The sequence below is a fragment of the Geospiza fortis genome, unplaced genomic scaffold, assembly GCF_000277835.1.
Source record: "Geospiza fortis unplaced genomic scaffold, GeoFor_1.0 scaffold461, whole genome shotgun sequence".
NCBI classification, from domain to species: Eukaryota; Metazoa; Chordata; class Aves; order Passeriformes; family Thraupidae; genus Geospiza; species Geospiza fortis.
The window spans coordinates 205,264-226,007 of record NW_005054463.1 but is presented as its reverse complement, the minus strand read 5'-3'; the positions used below and the strand labels follow the sequence as shown (position 1 = coordinate 226,007).

At 42.6% G+C, this 20,744-nt stretch overlaps 1 protein-coding gene across 1 annotated transcript in view; it reads right to left on the bottom strand.

The window, feature by feature from the left end:
• The window catches only part of CPS1 (carbamoyl-phosphate synthase 1), a 90,972-nt gene extending 78,989 nt beyond the window's left edge, over nucleotides 1-11,983 (bottom strand). Inside the window, exons 1-5 of the mRNA XM_005427962.2 lie at nucleotides 11,861-11,983; nucleotides 5,840-5,949; nucleotides 1,802-1,946; nucleotides 1,140-1,229; nucleotides 692-748 (exon numbers count right to left, since the gene is read on the bottom strand). Of these exons, the coding sequence (XP_005428019.1) occupies nucleotides 692-748; nucleotides 1,140-1,229; nucleotides 1,802-1,946; nucleotides 5,840-5,949; nucleotides 11,861-11,983 (525 nt within the window). The remainder of the gene's footprint in view (nucleotides 1-691; nucleotides 749-1,139; nucleotides 1,230-1,801; nucleotides 1,947-5,839; nucleotides 5,950-11,860) is intronic.
• Between the last annotated feature and the right edge of the window lie 8,761 nt (nucleotides 11,984-20,744).

Genomic DNA, 20,744 nt, shown 5'->3' with positions numbered 1-20,744 from the left:
TGGAATAAAAGGGGGCATAAAGGGTTGGGCTGCAGACTGAAAATTGATCATCTAAAGAAAAGAGCAGCTTCAAATAATCCATTAGAAAAGAAAGCCCTCCAAGGCAAATTTACATTCAGACTGGCTTTGATCACCATTTCAGCCAGTGTGAAGTGTACCTTCACATTAACCTTCACTCCATAACACAATCCTACCCATGACCTTCAATTGTCAGCTCCTGGAAAACAGAGAAAAGTAATGACTATTGAAAATAACAGCAGGCTTCAGCCAAAGGAAACCAGGTTAGGAATACATCTTGGATGACTGTAGGCATTCCTCTGTCTCAGAGGGGCAGGACAATTTCCACTGAGCAAAGGTGCCACTGTCTGTGAATGAATATCCACAGTATCTCACAGACTTGTCACTCTCTCTGAGTTCAGATGTGTTTGATACCTGTTGTGTCTGACACTACCTGAGGCCTCTCATTTACATCACCTTGTCCTGGCTCACTTGTGCAGGACAGGAAACCTAGAGCAGAGCCAGGGAGAGGGGGCTCCTTGGGATCAGAGCACTGCCCAGCAGCACAAAAGCCTTTGGAAGAGCACATGGATCTGATCTGAAGTCAAGGCAGCCCAGCAGTACCATTTTTACTCCAGGTTTGGAAAGGACCCAGCAAGGTTAATGCAACTGGATCAAGGGAAGCAGATCATACCTTGTCACGAATTAATTTGGACAACATCCTGGTATCAATCCCATACAGCGCAGGCACCTGAAGAAAACCCAAGGTCAAGTTAGAGAACAAGCAGCTAAAAAAATGGAAAGAAGACAGCAGCCAGATCACCTTTATGAGAACATGTCACAGAATCACAGAACAGTTTGGTTTGGCAGATTTTAAAGCTCATCTCACTCTGACCCCCTGCCATGGACAGGGACACCTTCCACTAGAGCAGAGAGCAGGCTGCCCTGTGTTAGGAGCTCAGGCTCTCAGCAGCAGTCTTACCAAGGCTGCCTCACTGCAGCTCTTCACTTCTCCTCCTTATTCCCTCTCATAAATAGCTGAGATGTTAAAATCTAGTTTGTCCTCTAAAACGCACAAAATAAAGAGCTTATCTTTCCATCCAGGTCAGTTCTCACCATGTTGTTACATCTAGATTGCTCACCTTTTCTTCTTGCAGCCACTCTCCCAGGCTCCTAGTAGCCTGCCAGTGGCTGTACTCATTGCTGTAATCCTGCACCAGTAAACCTGAAACCTGTAGAGAAGAAACATCATTTTGCACTGTAGGATCAGTGTACTTTATCCTGTACCTTCAACTTGCACTATTCATTCACCATAAGCCATATCATGGACAGACTTCAGGCTAGCTCATGATTGTACCTGGGCATTTTGACCAGGAAATCCATAGAAGAACGTGGCTTGGTAACCAAAGCTGCAAATTGCACTGAGCTGACAAAATGCTTCTTGTCAAAGGAAAGAAAATGGAAATTTAGGACAAGACAAAATGTTTTCTTTTGATTTTTTTTTTAATAAGAAAACTTTTGACTTTTAAGTAACCTTTCATTTCAAAAGTCAGCTCCATTTTTCAATGGAGTTAGTTTATAAAACAGTTACTTCACCTCAGAACAGACACTTCCAGAAGGCACATGGCTTAGTACAGAAATCAAGATGGAGTATTTTTTGCCACCATTCCTCCACAGAAAAATATCCAGAAGAAAAAGAAAGAAGAATTCAGTGATACTCAACCTGTGAAGGAGCCAGTTAACTCTTACACACTCAGGCTGCTGGGCACAAGCCTTTGATCAGCACTGCTCCTCCCACCATTACCTTGATCCCATCAGATTCCAGAAATCTCCTGAGGCCTATTTCATCCAAAGCAGATGTGTCAGGCACTCCACCATTCCCAACTATGGGGTTAGCCAGGGTAAGTATCTGCCCTTTGTAGCTGGGATCTGTCAAGGCTTCAGTGTATCTAGGTGAAGAAACAGCAGAAGAAAAGTACGTTGGTCTGGAGTCAAAAGGAAAACAAAAGAACCAGTGAAAACAAGACAGGTCTAAATTCCCACATGACAAAAAGACAGAAATGGTATTCATGTGAAAACATTCTCAGAATAAAAGCAAACACATCTGCGAATATGCCCTGACTTTGCCATTTGTGGTTAAACATTTGATGTGGAGAACAAGGAAATGCTTTGGCTTCTCATGCTTCATTTAAGAAAAGCACATTAACAAACTCAGAGTCCTTTGATTTAACATGAGAAACAAGTACAGGGAGGGCAGGGAGATCTCAGCCCTGCAGAGTATCACTGATAACAGCTTGGCCTGGCCTCTCCCTGGGCACTGTTTGCCCTACGTGAGCTGTAAGAGCTTTCCTCTCTCAGTGGCAGCAGCAGGCTCCAACTGAAAAGCCAGCAGACAACAGAGCTGTTTGCCCAGGCTTTGTCCCTTCCACACTCTGGAGCTTGTCTTGGGTTGCTCAGGGCTGTAATTGCTCTTTTTGTGGGGGAGGACATAGACAAGTCCTTGGGATTCCTCCTCACTGCTCTGGGTCCTTCTCTGCCACCAACCCTGCCATGGTCCCACTTCTGAGGTTTCTCTATGGCAATCTCCATGTTCCCACCCATCCATTTCACCTGACCAGACTCCTAAGTGCTTGGAAGCTGGGCTGTGTATCCCTGCAGAAGGCAAGATGAAGACAAAGCTTTGGGATTTAGCATTCCACCCCATCACACAGCCCCAGAGCATGGCCTGTCATTAGCCTAGGCAGAAGCCTGGCAGCTTGTTAAGCACTTGCCTGAATGCCCTTCTCAGCAAGGACAGACCTAAAAGCACACTAGAGCATTCTTCTGCAGCAGAGGAGCAAACCTAGGATTCCACAAAGTATCATCTCTGCACTCCCACTTTCAACCACATATAAGGGGACAGGGTAAATGTGGTCTATAGGCTCCTGATCTTCAGCTCCAAATTAACAGACAGTCCCTCATTTTCTCCCTTATTCTGCAGTATACTGTTGCAAATATCCCTTAAACAATCATTGTCTTTCAACCCAAAAAACAGCTGCAATTTAGCAACAGATGAAGTTATCCCCAAAAATAAGGAGCCAAATGCTTAAAGACACTTTGGGATGAATCTGCCCTGTTCAAAATATAATAAATTATTGTCATTATTGTTTAAACAATACCTAATTGGCAACTCCAGTCATCTACCAGATATCAGCAAGTCACAAGAGACATTTTTATGGAACACCAGACTTACTGCCAGAAGATTAATTGTCAAACATTGGGAAAATCTTCACAAAAGCAGGACTGGCTGCTGGCAGATATAGACAACACAGCACACCAGCCAGCACTGAGAAATGACAGGTTGAATAAACAATGGCCAAGAAATATTTTCAGGTAAGCCTCTCCTGATGTTCAAATCTGTATTTGCAGCTGCAGGTAAGCAACCACACAAAGTGCAGTGTGATCTCAAAACTGCAGCAGGTACCAGGCACATGGCATGGGCATGCTGGGCATTGTTGTCTCCTTCCAAGCTAATTGGTCATACCTCCAAAAAACTATTTGTTACTGACAAAGCTAATGTCATTGACCTTTGATGTCATTTGTGATCAGCAAACAAGGACAGAGAGCCAAGGCTCTGGGTGGGGTGTGCAGGCAGAGCTCAGACAATGCCCTTTAAGCAGGAACAATGCTGTGTGGAGCACAGAGGGGCAGATGGAAACACCAGCTCCAAACGTGCTGCAAGGTCTAATCCTTGCTGTGCCTGCCCACAGGTCTGCCTGATTTCAGCAAATTTCTGTCAACCCATTCTCTCACTAAAACATCATGGGAAACACACATTTATTAGAGATAAACACCTTTATGGAGCCATTTCAAACATGGGACATTTTATGGGTTGTAACTCTTCTTTCTTAATGGGAAGCCTCCTCTTTTTGTTCTATGCCAAACATATGGCTGCAACAGTAGGTTTATTTTTTTTTTCAGTGAATGCTTCTGAAAAGTTCATCCTCTTGCTTTTCTATCAAAAATTCAACATTTCACCCCTAAAAGAGTGCTCTTGGCCTTCTAGTCCAGAGCAACATGTCAACATTTCAGCAAGCTTTAGCTACTTCAGGCCTGAGAGCTGTATGCACATGAAGTGCTTTGCCTCCCATTTCTATACCATGAATCAGAATGTGGGGGTCCAGATGAGGAGACATGGTGCAGAGTAGCCTAATAATCACCCCAGACAGAGCCCATGCTGACCCCACTCAGCACCCAGAAACACTTCACAGAAAGCAGGTCTGAGGCTTATCAGCACCCCTGCACTCACCTCTTGCTCCCTATCATGACAAACTGCTTGCGTGCCCCAACAGCCTGGCACCTCCTTCACCCTGGCACAGCCTCTTCCTGTGTCAGGGAGAAGGGACAGCTGGGTTCCTCTGGATACACAGATCTCTGTGATCAGGAGGTTCAGCTACAGGGTTCCTTTCAATGGACAGCAACTCCTGGACTAGTAGGACATCTGCCACCTTTATATTCTGCAACAATGCTGCAAACTCTTGTCTTCCATTTCTCTTGTTCTCCATTTTCTCTTGTTCTCCATTTCTGAATCAATCAAGGTCATGTTCTGTACAGGGGGCTCTGAAGATACTTCCTTACATCTTCAATGTTTTCTCCATGCCCATATGTTCCCCAGCACAGAAGAGAGCTCTGTCACAGCATCCTCTCCAAATGATTAGACAATGAGCAAACACAACTTCTACTGCCACAGTAACATGTGGAGAGGAAATTAATCCTTCAGGTCCTACTTGACTTTTGTGATGTGCCAAGATTTATGGCCCATAATCTATCAATGAGAAGAGAACTCTGGTGCCCTCCATCATTCTGATCTATATTAAACAGTGGCTTGTTGGCAGGTATATTAACACAGCCAGTAATTAGTGCTGTCAAAATGCTTAAATAATTGTCTCCTAACGCAAAACTCTGCAAACTGATTCCCCTCTGCAGCAATTTAACATTCTCACCAAAGGTATAATTTTAAAACTCAACCTGTGAGTACTGAGATCTCCAAAGGACAGCACAATGTGGGGAACACAAAGCAGATGAGCAAAGTCAGCTATGAATGACTGCAGAAGAAGCTCAAGCATCAACAATTTCAGAGATGCCTTAAACCCCCAAGGACATGTCCCTGTCCTTACCAATAGCCCCATTCCTCTGCTCAAGCAGTCCAACAAAAGCACTGGCAGTATTTGGCTGCCAATCTAAGTCAGCCATAGGTTTCTACCAGTCAAGAAGACACAAAATCATGTTAGGTTAGGCATTACTCTGATCCTGCCCTTTAGCTGGAAAGGCACAGAATGCAAAGGCATCCTTACCTGTGGTGTGAGCCACCAAATTACATAAGAGATGGGTCATAAAGGTGACCATCCTGGGGTTTAAAGATTTTGCACTCAGAAGCCAAGTTCCATTACCAAGAAGGCTGCAGATGCTTCAAACCTCTATAGCTGACCTGGGCACTGGAGGAAGAACAGACAGCTTCTCTGCTCTGATCCAGCAACTCAGTAGGAAGTGATCAGAACCCTATGTATCTCATTATCATCATTGGGTCGGTCTTTAAAGGTGCTTATCACCACAAATGCTTTGGCACAAGGGGTCTGCCTGAAACATCTTCATTAATTCCATCTCTCTCTCTCTCTGTACCTCTGGACTACAATGTAGTAGAAGGAAAAATAGAAAATATATACAAAAAAATATAATAATATAATAAATATAGAAAAATACCTGCTCGGATCAGGACCCTACAAGCTTGGGAAAAGCAGCTTTCAGCCTTCAACAAGCTTCCAGAGAAGTACTGATGCCCATATGCCATTTGCTGTTGCCTTACCCAGAGAGCCCCGTGTTGAACACGACCTCCCCTGCTGTGGAGGATGGATAGCCAAAAGAATAGCCCTTCATCTTCATCCCATCTTCCAGCACCAAGTTTGCTGTCTGCACCTAGAGAAAGGCACATGAAGAGACTCAAACACAGGAGGAAAGGTTTGATGTTTATACAGGTAGCACCTAGGATACCTGCCTTTCATATTTAACACTAATATTCTCCCACTCCCAGCTGCCAAGAAATTACCTCTTTAACCAGCCTGATGCCTTTTTTCTTTCTAACTCTTAGGAAACATTGTTATCCTAATGAGTTGGCAAACCTCCCTGCAAGCAGAGCATTTGCTGCTATTACTGTGGGATCACCCTTTCCTATGCCTTAATTCATTTTTTCCTCATATAACATCTTGCAATTTACCAACATCATAACCCTGCAGGGAAAGGATCACTTGCCTCCTCAATGTTTGCTCAAGGCCTGCTGCTGATTCTGCTCATCCAGCTCTGACCTTTGATAGGCACTTAACTTCTGGTGCAACCATACAGCAGTGCCACTAAAAATAGGTGTGTGTGTTTAGTTGAACTGGTGTCAGACAGCAAAATTCAAAATACCAGTGTATTCTGCTGTAGGACACTGGACCAGAGGAACTCATGGATCAGATGGATGCTCATGGTCTCAGTCACCTCAGGGACAGACATAAATTGTCCCAGAAGAAGCAGGTATGAAACAAGCAGCCTAGAGAAAACCATACCTCTTCCAAAGAGGGTTCAGTAGAACTGAGTCCCACACTAACTGAGGGATCCCTTACAGGCTTCATCGCTATTTCACAGCCAAGGCAAGTGGGACAGAGTGAGTTGTACAGAATTCCTTAAGAGATTCCTTGTTACAACTGGGTCTTTGCACATACCAGACTAAATGTACCACCCTCTTTGGCCCCACTTGGAAACTAAACCTTTCTTACCCTGTCCAGGCCCAGATGGGAAACCACCAGAGAACTCCACCTTCTAATAAATAATGACTACATGCACAGCAGAAATTACAGAATAAGTTGGGAGATTCCCTCAGCAGGATCACTGGTGACATGCAGAGCAAGAGAAAGAGTAAGTAAAGTTGTAAATAAACTTGCCAATGAATTCCTGGCTTAAAAGAACTTTGACTATGAACTTTCAGGACCCTGATAAACCTCCACCTCTAGAAGACAAGCACAGCTGTCTCTTAGGCACAGGCACAGTGATCACCAGTGCAAAAATCCCAGTGGTTTGTACCACAGGAAATGTGCCAAGCATGTCCACAGAAAGCAGCTCTCACCATGATTTAGCTTCATATTGGTTTCTTTTACAGAACGATTCCTCTTACTGGGATTTTTAAAAGAAAAATCAAGATCAATTTGCTGCAGAAAGGAGCTGGACAGCTACATTCCATTAGCTGTAAATCAGATGAACAATCACAGCAAGGAGAAATTTCATTCTCGGTATTGAACATTTTGTAACCATCATGCCAAACATTCATTTAGAGCCCCTCTGCAGTTACAAATACCACACAGATCAATTACTAATGTACTGCAAAATACACTAAAAATCAAACTGAGATGCCAAGTAATTGAATTCTGTGCATCTGGGATGCTTTTAGCCTTGCCATTTTTTCCTCATTAATGTCAAACACCCAGTCATTCTCCAAAGATTTAGCCATAACTTTGGGAACCTTCCCATACCATTGGACAGTTTAGTCAGCAATACCAAAATCTCCTCCCTCCCCAGTTATAAACATAATTTTTGTGGCTAAATCCCCTTGGTTTAGATCAAATTAAAATGAGGTTGTAGGTTTCCCACCACTGGGCACACCTTGGGGCAGTTGCCTGAATTGTGGTCCTAACTGCCACCAACCCTGGCAGAATTCTCCAGGGAACAAAGCCCACAATGGTGGAATGACCAGAAAATTTAAGATTCATCCAAATGCTGAAGGCCAAATCCCAGAGCAATCACTGTGAGCTTCAGAACCTCATCCTCACTAAAATTCTTCACGGCCTTCCTCCCACCAGTGCCCACCTCCCTTCTAAACCAGACAGCACAGAAATCATTTCTGTTGAACAGAAGCCCTTATTATACTAGTAGAGCCCCTACACAGTATTCAAGTAATGGAGAAAAACGTCCCTGAGCAACCATAACCTGCCTGCAAGTTCAGCTATAGCAGGGGATAGATGTTCAAGTGTTTCCCTCCCTTCCTTGATTTATTTTTCTTAATTAAGTGGTTGGTTCATTGAGCATTCTCAAAGCAATTATTCTTGCTTACATTTCCAGTGGAGGTGTTACCATATCCCTAAGCTGCCAGCCTACCTTGTTTTTTCAGTTTTGTTTTTAAGGTGAAAAGTGATTTACAGGCTACAGAGAAAGCCTGTTGGCTCAATCAGGGATCATCTGGGAGAAATACTTCCTTTCAAAAAAAGAACAAGCAAGAAATAAACAACCCCCCAGAGCTTCCATCAGGTCCTTTTGTCTTCACCCTTCTCAAAAGCATCCCCACATAGCCTCAGATAAATCTCTGTTGTAATCTCAACTAAATTGTTTCTACCACACCCACCCAATATAAAATATGCCACTTGCAATCTGATTTCTTCTTCCTACACATCAGTAGCTTCACCTTTAGCAGAGGGCCCTGTGCTCTAGGGAGGCTGCAGAACTCTTCAAAAGCTTTGAAGATGAAGATGGCCAACAGGAAGGGTCATGCTGGTGTCACATTGACAGATTATGTGTCTTTTGTCAAAGCATCTTGAAGAGTCAACTAGTTCAGGTCCCACTTCACACATCAAGTAACGAAAGCACTTAAGAAGTTAAAAGAAAAATCAAAACCCAGTAAGAAAGCAGATTAAATTAGTTCCAGTTGGTTCTCTGCTGTAGCAACCCTTCCCATCTAAAAAATGGATGATAAAGATCCTCAAAATCTCAAAAGATCTACAGTACAATTTCACACAGCACAAGTCTCTGCCACATTTCTTGGCTCACATCTGGCTGGCTACAGAACAGCTGGCACATAAGAAGCAGAGAAGAATCCAAAAGCTCCAAGATTCCTTCTACAGTAAAAAGCTGGTGCCAGGACTGAGCTACATTTCACTCTCCCAAGACCAAATAGCCAGCAACAAAGGAGTAATTTTCTCTTTGACAGAAAAATCAAACTGATTCTTACTGTTCTTGTGAGTACTGTGCCATCATAGGCTGGAAATCTATCTGGGCATGGCTAACAGTCAAGACTTTCTTTGCCAACCCTGTATATAGCTATCTGTATCTATCCGATTTTGCTCTGGCACATTTGTTCCTGGCTAAGAAGAGAGAAGAAGACAGGGAAAGAAAAAAGAATGAGTCAAAATGAGTGTCTTGGGATACACTTAGGATATTTTTTGGGGAGAAGCACTGGATTAATTCCTTCATAATCCAAGACAAAGCAACACAGGTACCATGGTAGAAAAGGCACAGTTCCTACAACTTGAGTTCTCCTCAAGGCTGTTCACAACAATGCCACAAGTATTTGTCCATCACCACACTCAAAGGAGAAGGGTGAACCAAGCCAGATGAGGATCCTAGCACAAGTCACTGAGGATTTGTGGAAATGAGCACCCCTTTCGCCTCCCAGAGTAAGAGTTCACTAGGTTCCCCCCATCTATATGGGAATGGGCCCCATTTTACATCCCCTTCATCTCCAAAACCAAGACTGGTGTACCTTGGGACTCATCTTTAGCTTCCTCACCACCTCTCTACTCTCCTTGCAGTCACTGTCCCATTTCTTTCCAGCTGCCTCAAATACATTTGAAGAGTCTTTTCCCAGTAATCTGAAATAGTTTCTAAAGCCTGAACTCTACAAAATTTTCCTCATTTCTGACTACATTTTAGCTCATTCCTGGTGGTTTTTCTAGCTCTCCCAAACCTCTCCTTACAGAGCCAGCTGTACTGTTACAAGCCACCTATTAATTGCTCACACTAGCTTTACATGCCCATTTAACTACATTGGCCTCAGAAGAGCATTAAACAATAAGAACTTCAGCCAGCAGTCTCTCTGCCTCTTCCTGAATTTTAAACAAGCTTGATTAACCTGAAACCAGTGATGTTAAACATCCCTACTGAGAGCCCTGAGGGGTCTTTGATCTGCTCTCTGCCCCTCTTTCACTCATGGATGCCCATTTCTTCTTTAGAATGGAAGGATGGGATGTAATAAGGAAATTTGGACCTGTGAGTCCCCACATCTAACACAACTCATAATGGTGTTTCCCCACACAGGGTGAGTTTAAACTGGACAGAATACAGATTTGGGAGAAGCATTTTTCCAAAACTACCCCCTCTCCCTCATGCTGTCTAATACTTAACTTATACAAAGGTTAGACATTTTCATTTTATTTTGTTATGTTTCCTAAAATAACCAAGTGAGAAAAAGCAATTAAAAGTAACTAAAGGCTCATTTAAGCCTGCGATAATGGAAGAATGAGACCATTACCTAATACTGCCATTAGTCCACACACAGTATCATGGATCACAGAATATCCTAAGTTGGAAAGGATCCACAGGGCTCATCAAGTTCATCCAACTCCTGTCCCTGCACAGGACAACCCCAAGAATCCCACCATGTGCCTGAGAGTATTGTCCAAATATTTCTTTAACTCTAGCATGCTTACATTGCATTTCACTCTTTGCTCAAATTTCTCAAAAATACTCATTATCTCTAGGGCTGGTTGGAACACCAAGCCCAGCCGTGAGTCACTGCTTGGTCACTCTGGTCACAACTAGACTTAACTTCCACACTCTGATGCAAAGAAACTGGAAACTCACATGCTGAAGGAAGGTGTATAAGCAGGAACACTTCTTGCCTTACCCTGAATTCCTCTGCAGAGGAATTTTTGGTTTAAAAGTATCATAGAATGGTTTGGGTTGGAAGGCACCTTAAAGATCACTGTGTTGCCATGAGCAGAGACACCTTCCACAGGAAGGTTGCTCAGAGCCCTGTCCAACCTGGCCTTGAACACCTACAGGGATGCAGCAGCCACAGCTTCTCTGTGCAGTCTGTTTCCAGACCCTCACCACCTTTGCAATACAGAATTTATTAGCAATATCTAATCTAAACATTCTCTGTCAGTTTGAATTCATTCCCCCTTTGTCCTGTTAAGTAACTGGTCTGTTGCAAGGAGCTCAGAGAACTCCTGATTAATGAGTGGCTGTGGGACAGGGAAGAGAAACCCCAATCCTCAGTGCACAGAAGTGATACTGATCAGCCCCCTAGGCCATCCTGCCAGGTAAGGCAGCACCTGCCTTACCTTGTCCAAGTCTCCCTATGCTCTTCCCTACCACTCTCTGAAACACCACTCCCCCAGTTGCTGATTCTATGCACAGGTGTTGTGTTGAATGAAAAGTGCAAAAAGTGCCTTTTCCATGCAAAGTGCATGCTGAGAGAACTCACCCAGCACTTCAGTGCTACAGAACTGCCACAGAAAGTCCCATTTCACCCATTTACTCCAGCTCCTGTAGCAAAGAGCACTAGAAAGCTGGGGGAATCAACTGAGTGGTGCAGCCCCAGTAAATCAAGAGCTGATACACTGATGCATTCACAAAGTTGTCTATCTCTCCAATTAGCCTCAGAGCCATTGTAGTTTCTAATACATTGAAAATGGATTCTGTATGGATTCAATAGGATTAATAACATGCCTCGAAGGATGCATGATTTTAAATATTCAGCCAATTCATTCTCATATGGACAAACTCTGTTCTGTTAGCTATCAGTCCTATAGAAGGGTGAAGTTTCTAAAGAAAACACCATATAATAATTAACTGAAACCTTGAACTTACACCTTTTGGTGTAATTTACCCCATAACTTCCATTCCAGACTAGAAAAAAGCGTGCTTGCTTAGCTAATAGGACCATTTAGCCAAGCAACCCCCTTGCTTAGGGTTCAGACAAATTTCCTCTGGTTCATGTCTCTAGGTAAGCCCCGTTATCTGCAGCAAGTTATCTCTGCATGCCAAACACATCTATTAAACAACAGAAGTTCACTGTTACCTTGATGCTCAACAGTCTGGTACCTGTCCTTGAGAAACTCCAGTGATCAGCAGACACATTGCAAAACTTCAATCTGCCTTTCAAAGTCTTCACCATTTTGCAAGCTGTCAAAATTCTTGTCATCTTGAAAGCTGCTGATGGGTAACTAAAGTTTAAAGCACAGAAGAGAAAACAAAAATCTGCTGGTATAGATTTCTTCGAGATTTGGTGCTGACAATATACTCCTGTAGATCACAGGGGAAGAGCACAGAGGCACAGCAGGAGCACTGAAGTGACTGTACAGCACTGCCCTCCACCTCCCATTTATTCTGCCATTAAAAGTCCCAGGTGCAGCCCCACCTCCTCCCACCCCTCCTCAGAGGGGTGCTTGCTTAGGCACCCTTGCAACACTTCTCCTCCTCAGGCTGGTCTCTGAGCACTATCACTGGGGTTTTAACACCATCTGGAAACAGCAAAGCCTGAAAGAGAAATCACCCCAAGAATACAAGAGCTTGTAGCGGCAGGACAAGGGGGAGTGGGTTCAAACAGAGAGAGCAAGTTTGGATTAAATATTAGGAAGGAATTCTTCCCTGTATGGGTGGGGAGGCCTTGGCACAGGCTTCCCAGAGAAGCTGTGGCTGCCCCATCCCTGGAAGTGTCCAAGGCCACATTGGACAGCACTTGGAGCAACCTGGGGTAGTGGAAGGTATCCCTGCCTGTGGCAGGGGGTGGCACTGGATGATCTTCAACATCCCCTTCCAACTCAAACCATTCCATGATTCTGAACAGCACAGGCTGTGCACAGTGTGGTTTTGAGAGCCCTCAACATGAGGTCTGCACACTGGCTGTGGGACAGCCTGTGGCTGCTACAGGGATGTGAAGCAGGAAGACCAAATCCCATTGTCACAGACATGTTTTATGAAAAAATCCTTTAGGATTTTTCCTCCTGAAAAGCTGAGAGGCCTCAGGAGCAAAATGTAAACAAGGATTTTCTGCTGCTGTGGAATGCAACAGGTGGATCTGTGATTGGTCCATTTGGTTGTTTCTAATTAATGGCCAATCACAGTCAGCTGGCTCGGACTCTGTCCAAGACAGAAGCCTTTGTTATCATTCTTTTTCTATTCTGAGCTACCCTTCTGATGAAATCCTTTCTTCTATTCTTTTAGCATAGTTTAAATATATCATAAAATAATAAATCAAACCTTCTGAAACATGGAGTCAGATCCTTGTCTCTTCCCTCATCCTCAGACCCCTGTGAACACGGTCATATCCCATGGAAAGATGAAATCTTTATTCTGTGTTTGTTCCAGGTTCCAAAGTGCTGTCTGTCCTCAAATAAATCAAAAATAAATTTTTCACAACAAAAAATAAATGGTTGCAAAAGAAGAACACTTTGGTAACATTTCAGTGATCAACACATGAAATAAGGTGAAATTTTCCACATATTATTCCCCAACTACAGATCTTTGTGACTGTAATATTTTGCCTATAACACTACAGTCTTCATAAAGAATAATACTCCTCATTAGCCAGACATGAAAATGCCTCATCAAGACAAAAGCTGGGAGAGGAGTATGCCCATTTATTATTCTTCAAGAACTAAAAAGAAGAGCCATCTTTTGAAGCCCAGGTGATCAAAGTTTTAGTTGGCTCAAACCAATATACACCCAGATTTTTTTGCGCAGCTGGACACATTGTGCTGTAAAGGATTTAGGTGACTTAATCAGTGGCAGTAATAGTCATGACTTCTTTTTATGCAGTGGTTTGAGATTAGTCTAAATTGACACCAGTACCACATAAAAATATTTCCTGTGCAGCTCATTATATATTCACCAGGTTGAACAACCATGAACATCATAAAAGACAGAAATTAGGGGAAAGGGTTTAGGTACCCTGCATGACATGAAAAGCTTTTTGGATATTTGAAAGAGAAACACATAGAAAAGGCTCAAATCCAGATGATTGAAAGATAGATAGGGCAGAAAACAGACTGGGTGTAGAGAAGCTCACTGCTTCAACATGGGCTTTACAGGTGTGCAGAGCCAGGAGAACCAAGCCAACAGTAATTCCTGATAACTGTGGTTTAAGACATAATTTTTCCTACAAGAAAGTATCTGGTCAATCATTCTGATTTGTTGAAGGAGTGTGAAAGACACAGGTTTTGCTTTTTGCAGACAAACAAAAACAATTAAATACAGGGGACTGGAAATGTTTTTGTTAGCTCTTCCTCCATTTGCTTGGCTCTAGTTTGTAGTGATCCAGAAGCCAAAGCCATGCTTTATAAGTGACTGGACTGCAAAAACCTCTACTTTGAACAAGAAAGGTCATCTTAATACCCAAACACATGTGAGCTCATACATGCAGTTCAGTTTTCTTCCAAAGTCCCACTATGCCAGCTTGAAACTGCCATGAGTGCAATACACAGCACTTGGAAGGTTATTTGTTATGGCTGGTCCAAACAGGAAATTCCACACTCCATTTTACTCTCTGCCAACATCAGGGAGTGACTTTGAGCCCTGGGACAAATGTTTGAACCAGAATCAAAACATGCTGACAGTTTCAGCACCTAACTGCTAATTCCTAACTTCCCTCTTCCACCATGGGAGCTGCAGTGAGGCTGCACCATGAAGCTGCTGGATCCACACAAAAACTCACCCCTTCCTTCCACCACAAGGCCATTCATGAACACAGGGCATCAGGAATGAGCAGAAAATGGACCATGCCTTTTGGCAGAGTGGCACTGTGCAGCTGCAAACAGCTGCATAAGCACATGCACCCTGTGTTCAGAGTGCCAGGGATCTGCTGGACACATACACACCTCATGTGGCAGCTGTATGTTAAGGATTAAATGCTATAAGGGTGAACCACAGGCAAAAAAATAGTTTCCTTTATCACCTAGAGAGCAAGGATATTCCACTGATTACTGCCCTATATTTGACCCTGCTGTCTTCCCTATTTTATTATCCAAATTGATTAAACCCACCTCAGACCTTCTGAGCTGAAGAAGGTTATAACTCCAGTATAAGAGTTTTAAAGCCTTCTCCATGATAAAGGAATTTCCCCCTGACAAAACCAGAAGAAAACATCCAAGCTATCCGTCTCATTGCCAACATGCTAAGAAAAGGTCACAAACTATTGACACCTTAAGGCCAGAAAATTTATAATGCATTCCCTAAAGAAGCCTCAGCTCTGGAAAACCTGTTAACACACAAACAAACCTTCTGTGATATGGATAGATTTTTAAGTACGCTCTTTTAAAGACCAGAAAAGGCAAAATCACTAAGAGATGGAATCAATAAGGAAAAAAAAACAACAACAACAAAAAACCAACTAAAGAATAGTGGAAAAAGAGCAGAGACTCATGGTTTTATGAGAACGCAACCACACGGCCTAAGCTTAGAACTTGCCAGCCAGGACATGACTTCCAATTGCAGCACCCCTACAGAAAAGTTTGGGCAGGGGCTCTGGAGGGAAGGATGTCAGTCAGAGAAAACAGGAATAGCAGAAGATTCACTCAGACAAGAACAGTTCAGGTACTGGGGGAGAAAGGTGGGAAATTGCAATTCTGGCTTACAGAAAGGCAGAGTGCCTTTTGCTTCATATTCAGTTACACTATTGTACAGAGAGAAAGACCAGGGGAAGAAGAGCAAAATGCTCAGTAAAATAAGGAACTTTCTGTTACTATTTACAAGTGGAAAACCCCAGAAACAAAATTCATCACACAGCCCCCACCGGACTATAAAAATGGAACAAAATCAGAGGTCTGTGGCTTTGCAAATCCCCAGGGACAAGAGAGTCAAAGAATGGCAAGTACCTACATTTTCAGAGGTTTAAAACAAAGTGCTTGAGCTTGAGAAATGCTCAGAGGAGATGGGGTCCTGCTTAGATGCCCCAAAATGGGAGCACCTAAAGCCCTTTGTCACAGCTAGGAAACTCTGCTTTAAGCAACCAAACTAAGAAGGATTTTTCATTTTCAAGTTTTCTGTAAAAAGCACAAGATAGTTCCAGTGTTGCTTGAGAGACAAGAGATCAGGGCCAATTTGTGAGCATGTTGGGCCAGATTCACATCAGTGCAAGTCCCAAGTAATTGCCTTCAGCTCAGTGGAGCTTCAAGTGGCATAAGTCTCCCCTGGATTGGGACAAACATAACAAACAGCCTACACAAATTGATTGGACTCTATTTCTTATGGGTGAAACCAGAGAAAAGCTTTTCCCCTCCATATGTCCTTCGGATACTTTTGGACATCTCTCCTGCCATATTTCAGATTATATCTAGTATTTGACCACCCTGTCTTGTCTCCACTAAATTACATTTGAAAAATATTGACTGGAAAAGCAGAATAGTTGAAAGTTCCAGCAAAATTGCAATTCTCTGCCACCACTGGGAAGAAAACAAATATTCTCCTCCACCTCTACAGCTCACACAAAATCCCTTGAAGTGATTTTGAAACCCTCTCTTCCATTTCAAGGCAAGTTCCACTTGCTTCCCAAGGAACTTATAACGAAGGGTTTTGAAAGCACCTGAAAATATTGAGATTTCCCATCTATTTCCTAATCAGGTGTTAATTTATCAAGAGAAATCACTGCAGACCTAGGTAGCAATTTTTGATCATACCCCATTACCTCAGAGACAATAACTTCCTTTTTCTGCAGTATGTAGTGGGGGAATAAACAAAGTTCTCTTGGTTCACATGCAAATGAAGTAACAGCATCCAGACATCCCCCATCTCCCAGTCCTCCTGGATTGCTGCAGGAGAGAAAGCTGCTTTGATCCAGTCTCAGAACAAATGAAGCATTTCAAGAAAACCCTACAATGTATGGAAAATGGCAAAACAACACAAGGTGAGAATTTCAAAATTAAGGCTGATCTTCACCTGTGTATACAGAGAGAAACCAAAAGGAATAAGAACCAAGTACAAGTCTTATCCCTCAGCTCTCCTGAATTCTGTAGTTTAAAGCCACAGCCAGAACACTGGCTTTTCCATGGAGTTTATTCTATTTCAGAGTGATGCCTCAGGTTTTAGCTTTTATATTTTTCAGATTCTGTGCTGCTTTAGTGTGTTGTTCTGAGCTTCATATTAGGGGATGGTGAGCTCTCTGCATGGAGACAAAACAATTCCTTCTCTAGCTGGGGACCAAGGACAAATGATCCAAATCTCAGGCCCAAGAGCATAAACAACAGGGACTGAAGAGAGAAAAACAAGAAGGATGGGACTTCATAACCCAAAGCTGTAATTGGGCAATTAACTCCAATATGCAAATGGACCAAAACTTATAAAAGTGAGAGACCCCATAACCAGTTGTTCATTTTGTGACCATTTTGGTTCATCTTGGGTGTAGCCCTGGCTGGGCTCTTGTGCTGCCCAAGGTAGATACATTGAAGCCTTATAATAAATCCCTCCTTTATTCTCTAACTCTGTTCTAGGTCAGCCTTCACAAGGTATCAAGAGGAAGTCTGGATAAAGGGGTATTTTAAATTTTAACAGGAGAGGTTCCTCACAGATCTTCAGATTCAGGCACTGCTTTTTGATTTAGCCTTACTAATTCACATGATTGTGCCAGGGATGATTCAGTATAAACTCAGATGATTTTTTTTTCAGATGGAAACAATTCCAAGTGACAAGGCAAGAACAGTAACTAAAAATTGACTGCTCCTAGCTGCCTACTGTACTTTTGCTTGCGGCTTGTTTTCCATCCAACTCGGTGCCTCCCTGAGATACAAAGTGCTCAGTCCTCTTCAGTCTCAAGTCCTTTCTACCCTTGGCTTTTTGCTCTTTGCTTCCTTCCACAGTTTCTCTGCATGAGTAACAGTCTCCCAGCTCCTTGATGTGATTCTCCAGCCCACCCCCTCCATGGGTCCTGAGAGCTGCTGTCCCTTGAACACATTTTACAGGAGAGAGGCCAAGAAATAGCAAGAATCCTACAGAACCTTAACTAGTTCCTGCAGAAGGCAATAATCCATAAGAAAGCCAGTATGAAATCTGTTTTTAACAGTACAATTTAAACCTTATTCCTGAGTTCCAACCTTGCAGCCCTCATTTGTAGAAAACAAGTGTTTCTGGGTAAAGGAGAACACACAAACCTGAGCCCTGAGCCAATGTAAATTTATCAAAAACACAAGGTGCTTTGAACAGGACGTGCAAACTTCATGTTGGTGAGGGCCTGAGAAATAAAATTCCAAAATTCAGGCTGTCCTCCTCGTGATCTTTGGCTGACAAAGGCCCAGTCTGAAGAAAACATGGATACATTCATAGTTAGGGATGGAAAACACAGTACCTATAACTCAAAACATCTTCCTAATTCTGGTTGAGTGGCATTTTTTTGTTTGGGAGTCCAAACAAAAAGTATAAAGAAATGTTTTAAATTGAGTTGCTTAAAATCTGATTTTATTAAGTACTGCAAGTAGTTATTTTCACTACTACAGAACACTTTAAGATACTATTATTCCTCTTTTAAATTAAAAACATTCCTTCCCTTTGTTTTTTTTTTCAAACAAAACAACAAACTTTCCAAAACAAACCTAAAAGCAAGTTTCAGTTAGCACAATAAGTGAAGAGTTTCATTTTGATATTTTAATTGAAATGTCAAAAGGCATCAGAATCAAACTGAGATGCCGTGTCATTTTCCTTCAAAAACATTAGTTCAGTCTAGCTGACAGCTAAGAGCAATTCAGTTCTGGGAGGTAAATAGTTTGCTCTGGAAACAGACCCTCATGCCCTATTCACAGTTCCATAAAATGAAAGAAACATGCTTCAAAACAACCAAAGTATCCAGGGCTGGCAGCAAATCCCACAGGAATTCAGGATAAAAAAGTGTTCACAGTCAACAGGCCCTGTGACAGTTTCAATTAACATCCTATATGATAGTTTTAAAAGCTAATAAAGATTTTTCATTTTGTAAGGAAAAATAATGTAACAACATCATTGAAAATCTCAAATCAATGCCATGTGAAAGAGTTTTATAAAAAAAAAAATAGCAAATTTCTTGCTAATTCTGAATTGCCTAACTTAGCACGTCCCTTCTCTTCCAAATATTGTCTTTAAGCAAAAATCAAGACAGCATTTTGATTAATAAAGGAAGTTTATAAAATGCTTGACAATAACTATTCCCACATTAGAGAAAATTATTTTCAAGGAGATTACACTTTTTATTAAGGCTGGAGCAGCCCAGGGTACACTCCTCTGTCTGGGATACAGAGCCCATGCTTCACCCAAGCTTGACAAAGATAAGGCTCTTATCTTCAGCAAGAGAAAAAGAATCAACATCTTGAAAACGGGTCAAATTTCATTGCTGCTGAGATTAGCAGCTCCTCTTAGATCAGCTGACTTGGAAGAAACAGAGAAAAGCTTTGCAGCGTCTGGAAATGACTGACATGACTCCAACAGGTCAATTTGAGAAAGTCCTTAGCCAGCAAAAGCCCAGAGCTGGCAGGAGAGCACTGCTGGAGGGTGATAAGGATAACCCAAAGTGCAGCTTGCTCCCAGAGCCACAAGGAGCACCACACCTTGGACACAACTCCTATTTCCATGGTGATGCCACCAAGGGAGACTGGTGCCAGCAGTCCCAGAGTACCCACAAGGTGTCTGCAGTGTTTGACTGCAGGCTGGAGCTGAATTCCATTTACTGGAAGACGTAAGGAGCACTATTTCTCATTCCCTGACATTTTCTAAATAGAGATTTTCTAAACAGGGGCCAGGATTGGCAGTCATCCTTTTCCCCTGTGATTCTAGAGGCTCAGACATTTCACTGGCTTGCTACTGTGGATCATTAAAAAGGTCAAACTGGCTTTAGGAAAAGCTTACACAAATCCAGTCTCCCCCACGCTAAACATTCTTTACAGAGTCTAAAAATAACATGATCTTACAATGCAAGATTAGCTACATTTGCTCAAAACTCCTGTTACACTTGCTTCCTTCTGCAGCAGCCCTGTCGGGGTGAATATGTGATAGGTAACCATAGCCCAGTGTGTTTGTTGTATCAAAGAAAAACAAATTTGACTTGCTGTTGATTATATTATAAATAGATAGGCTTTTATCTAGGATGAAGGCTGTAATATACACTGTCCCCAAGCTGCTAATTTATGCCTAAAGCTGTTTATGTGCATTTGCACAGGCACATGCAGTGTGCACAAAACAGTTTTGTCTTTTTTCTTTGACTTGATTGTCATCCTTTCCCCAAATAAAATAAAAAATTCTATGACTGAATCATTTTCATGGATATTTTGACCTGGAACAGACCACTTGGTCCAGCCTTCTTGGTGGGCATGTACAGAGAATTGTGGCCAGGCCCATCACACACAACCCTGTGATCTTAGGTCTATGACCAGGGCAACCCAGAAGGGAAATAAGGAAATTAGTAGAGAGAGAGAGAGAAAGCATCCATCAGAAGAGATAAACATCACAACAGAAATGTGTGTTATAGACATTTATATTCCCTAGAACAGGAGGTACTCCCAGCATTCTAAAGTGTGATTCATAGAACTGCCACTGGTAGGACAGCTACCTGCTCTGGACTACAACAAAACCCAGATAAAACAGCCTTCTTGTTCCCAGCACATTAGTGGGTCAGGCCTAGAGCTGCCCTCAATTTAAGGAAAAAAAGCAACTCCACTCAAATGGTGTAGCACATGATCAGCCTCAATGATTACCTTATGGGCTTGTACCTCAACTATCTGGGTGAAGTGTCCCCTCCCAGCCTTATCTGAGCAAGAAATACTCTCTTAATAACATGCCCTAACATCTTTTACCACAACAGATGTCATACCCAGCGACAGGACAGCTCACAGCTGCATCTGAGGAGATTCAGACTTGACATTAAGCAAGCCTTTCCTTACTGAGAGGGTGGTCAAACACTGGAACAGGCTTCCCAGAGGTGGCTGATCCCCCAAGCCTGTCAGTGTTTAAAA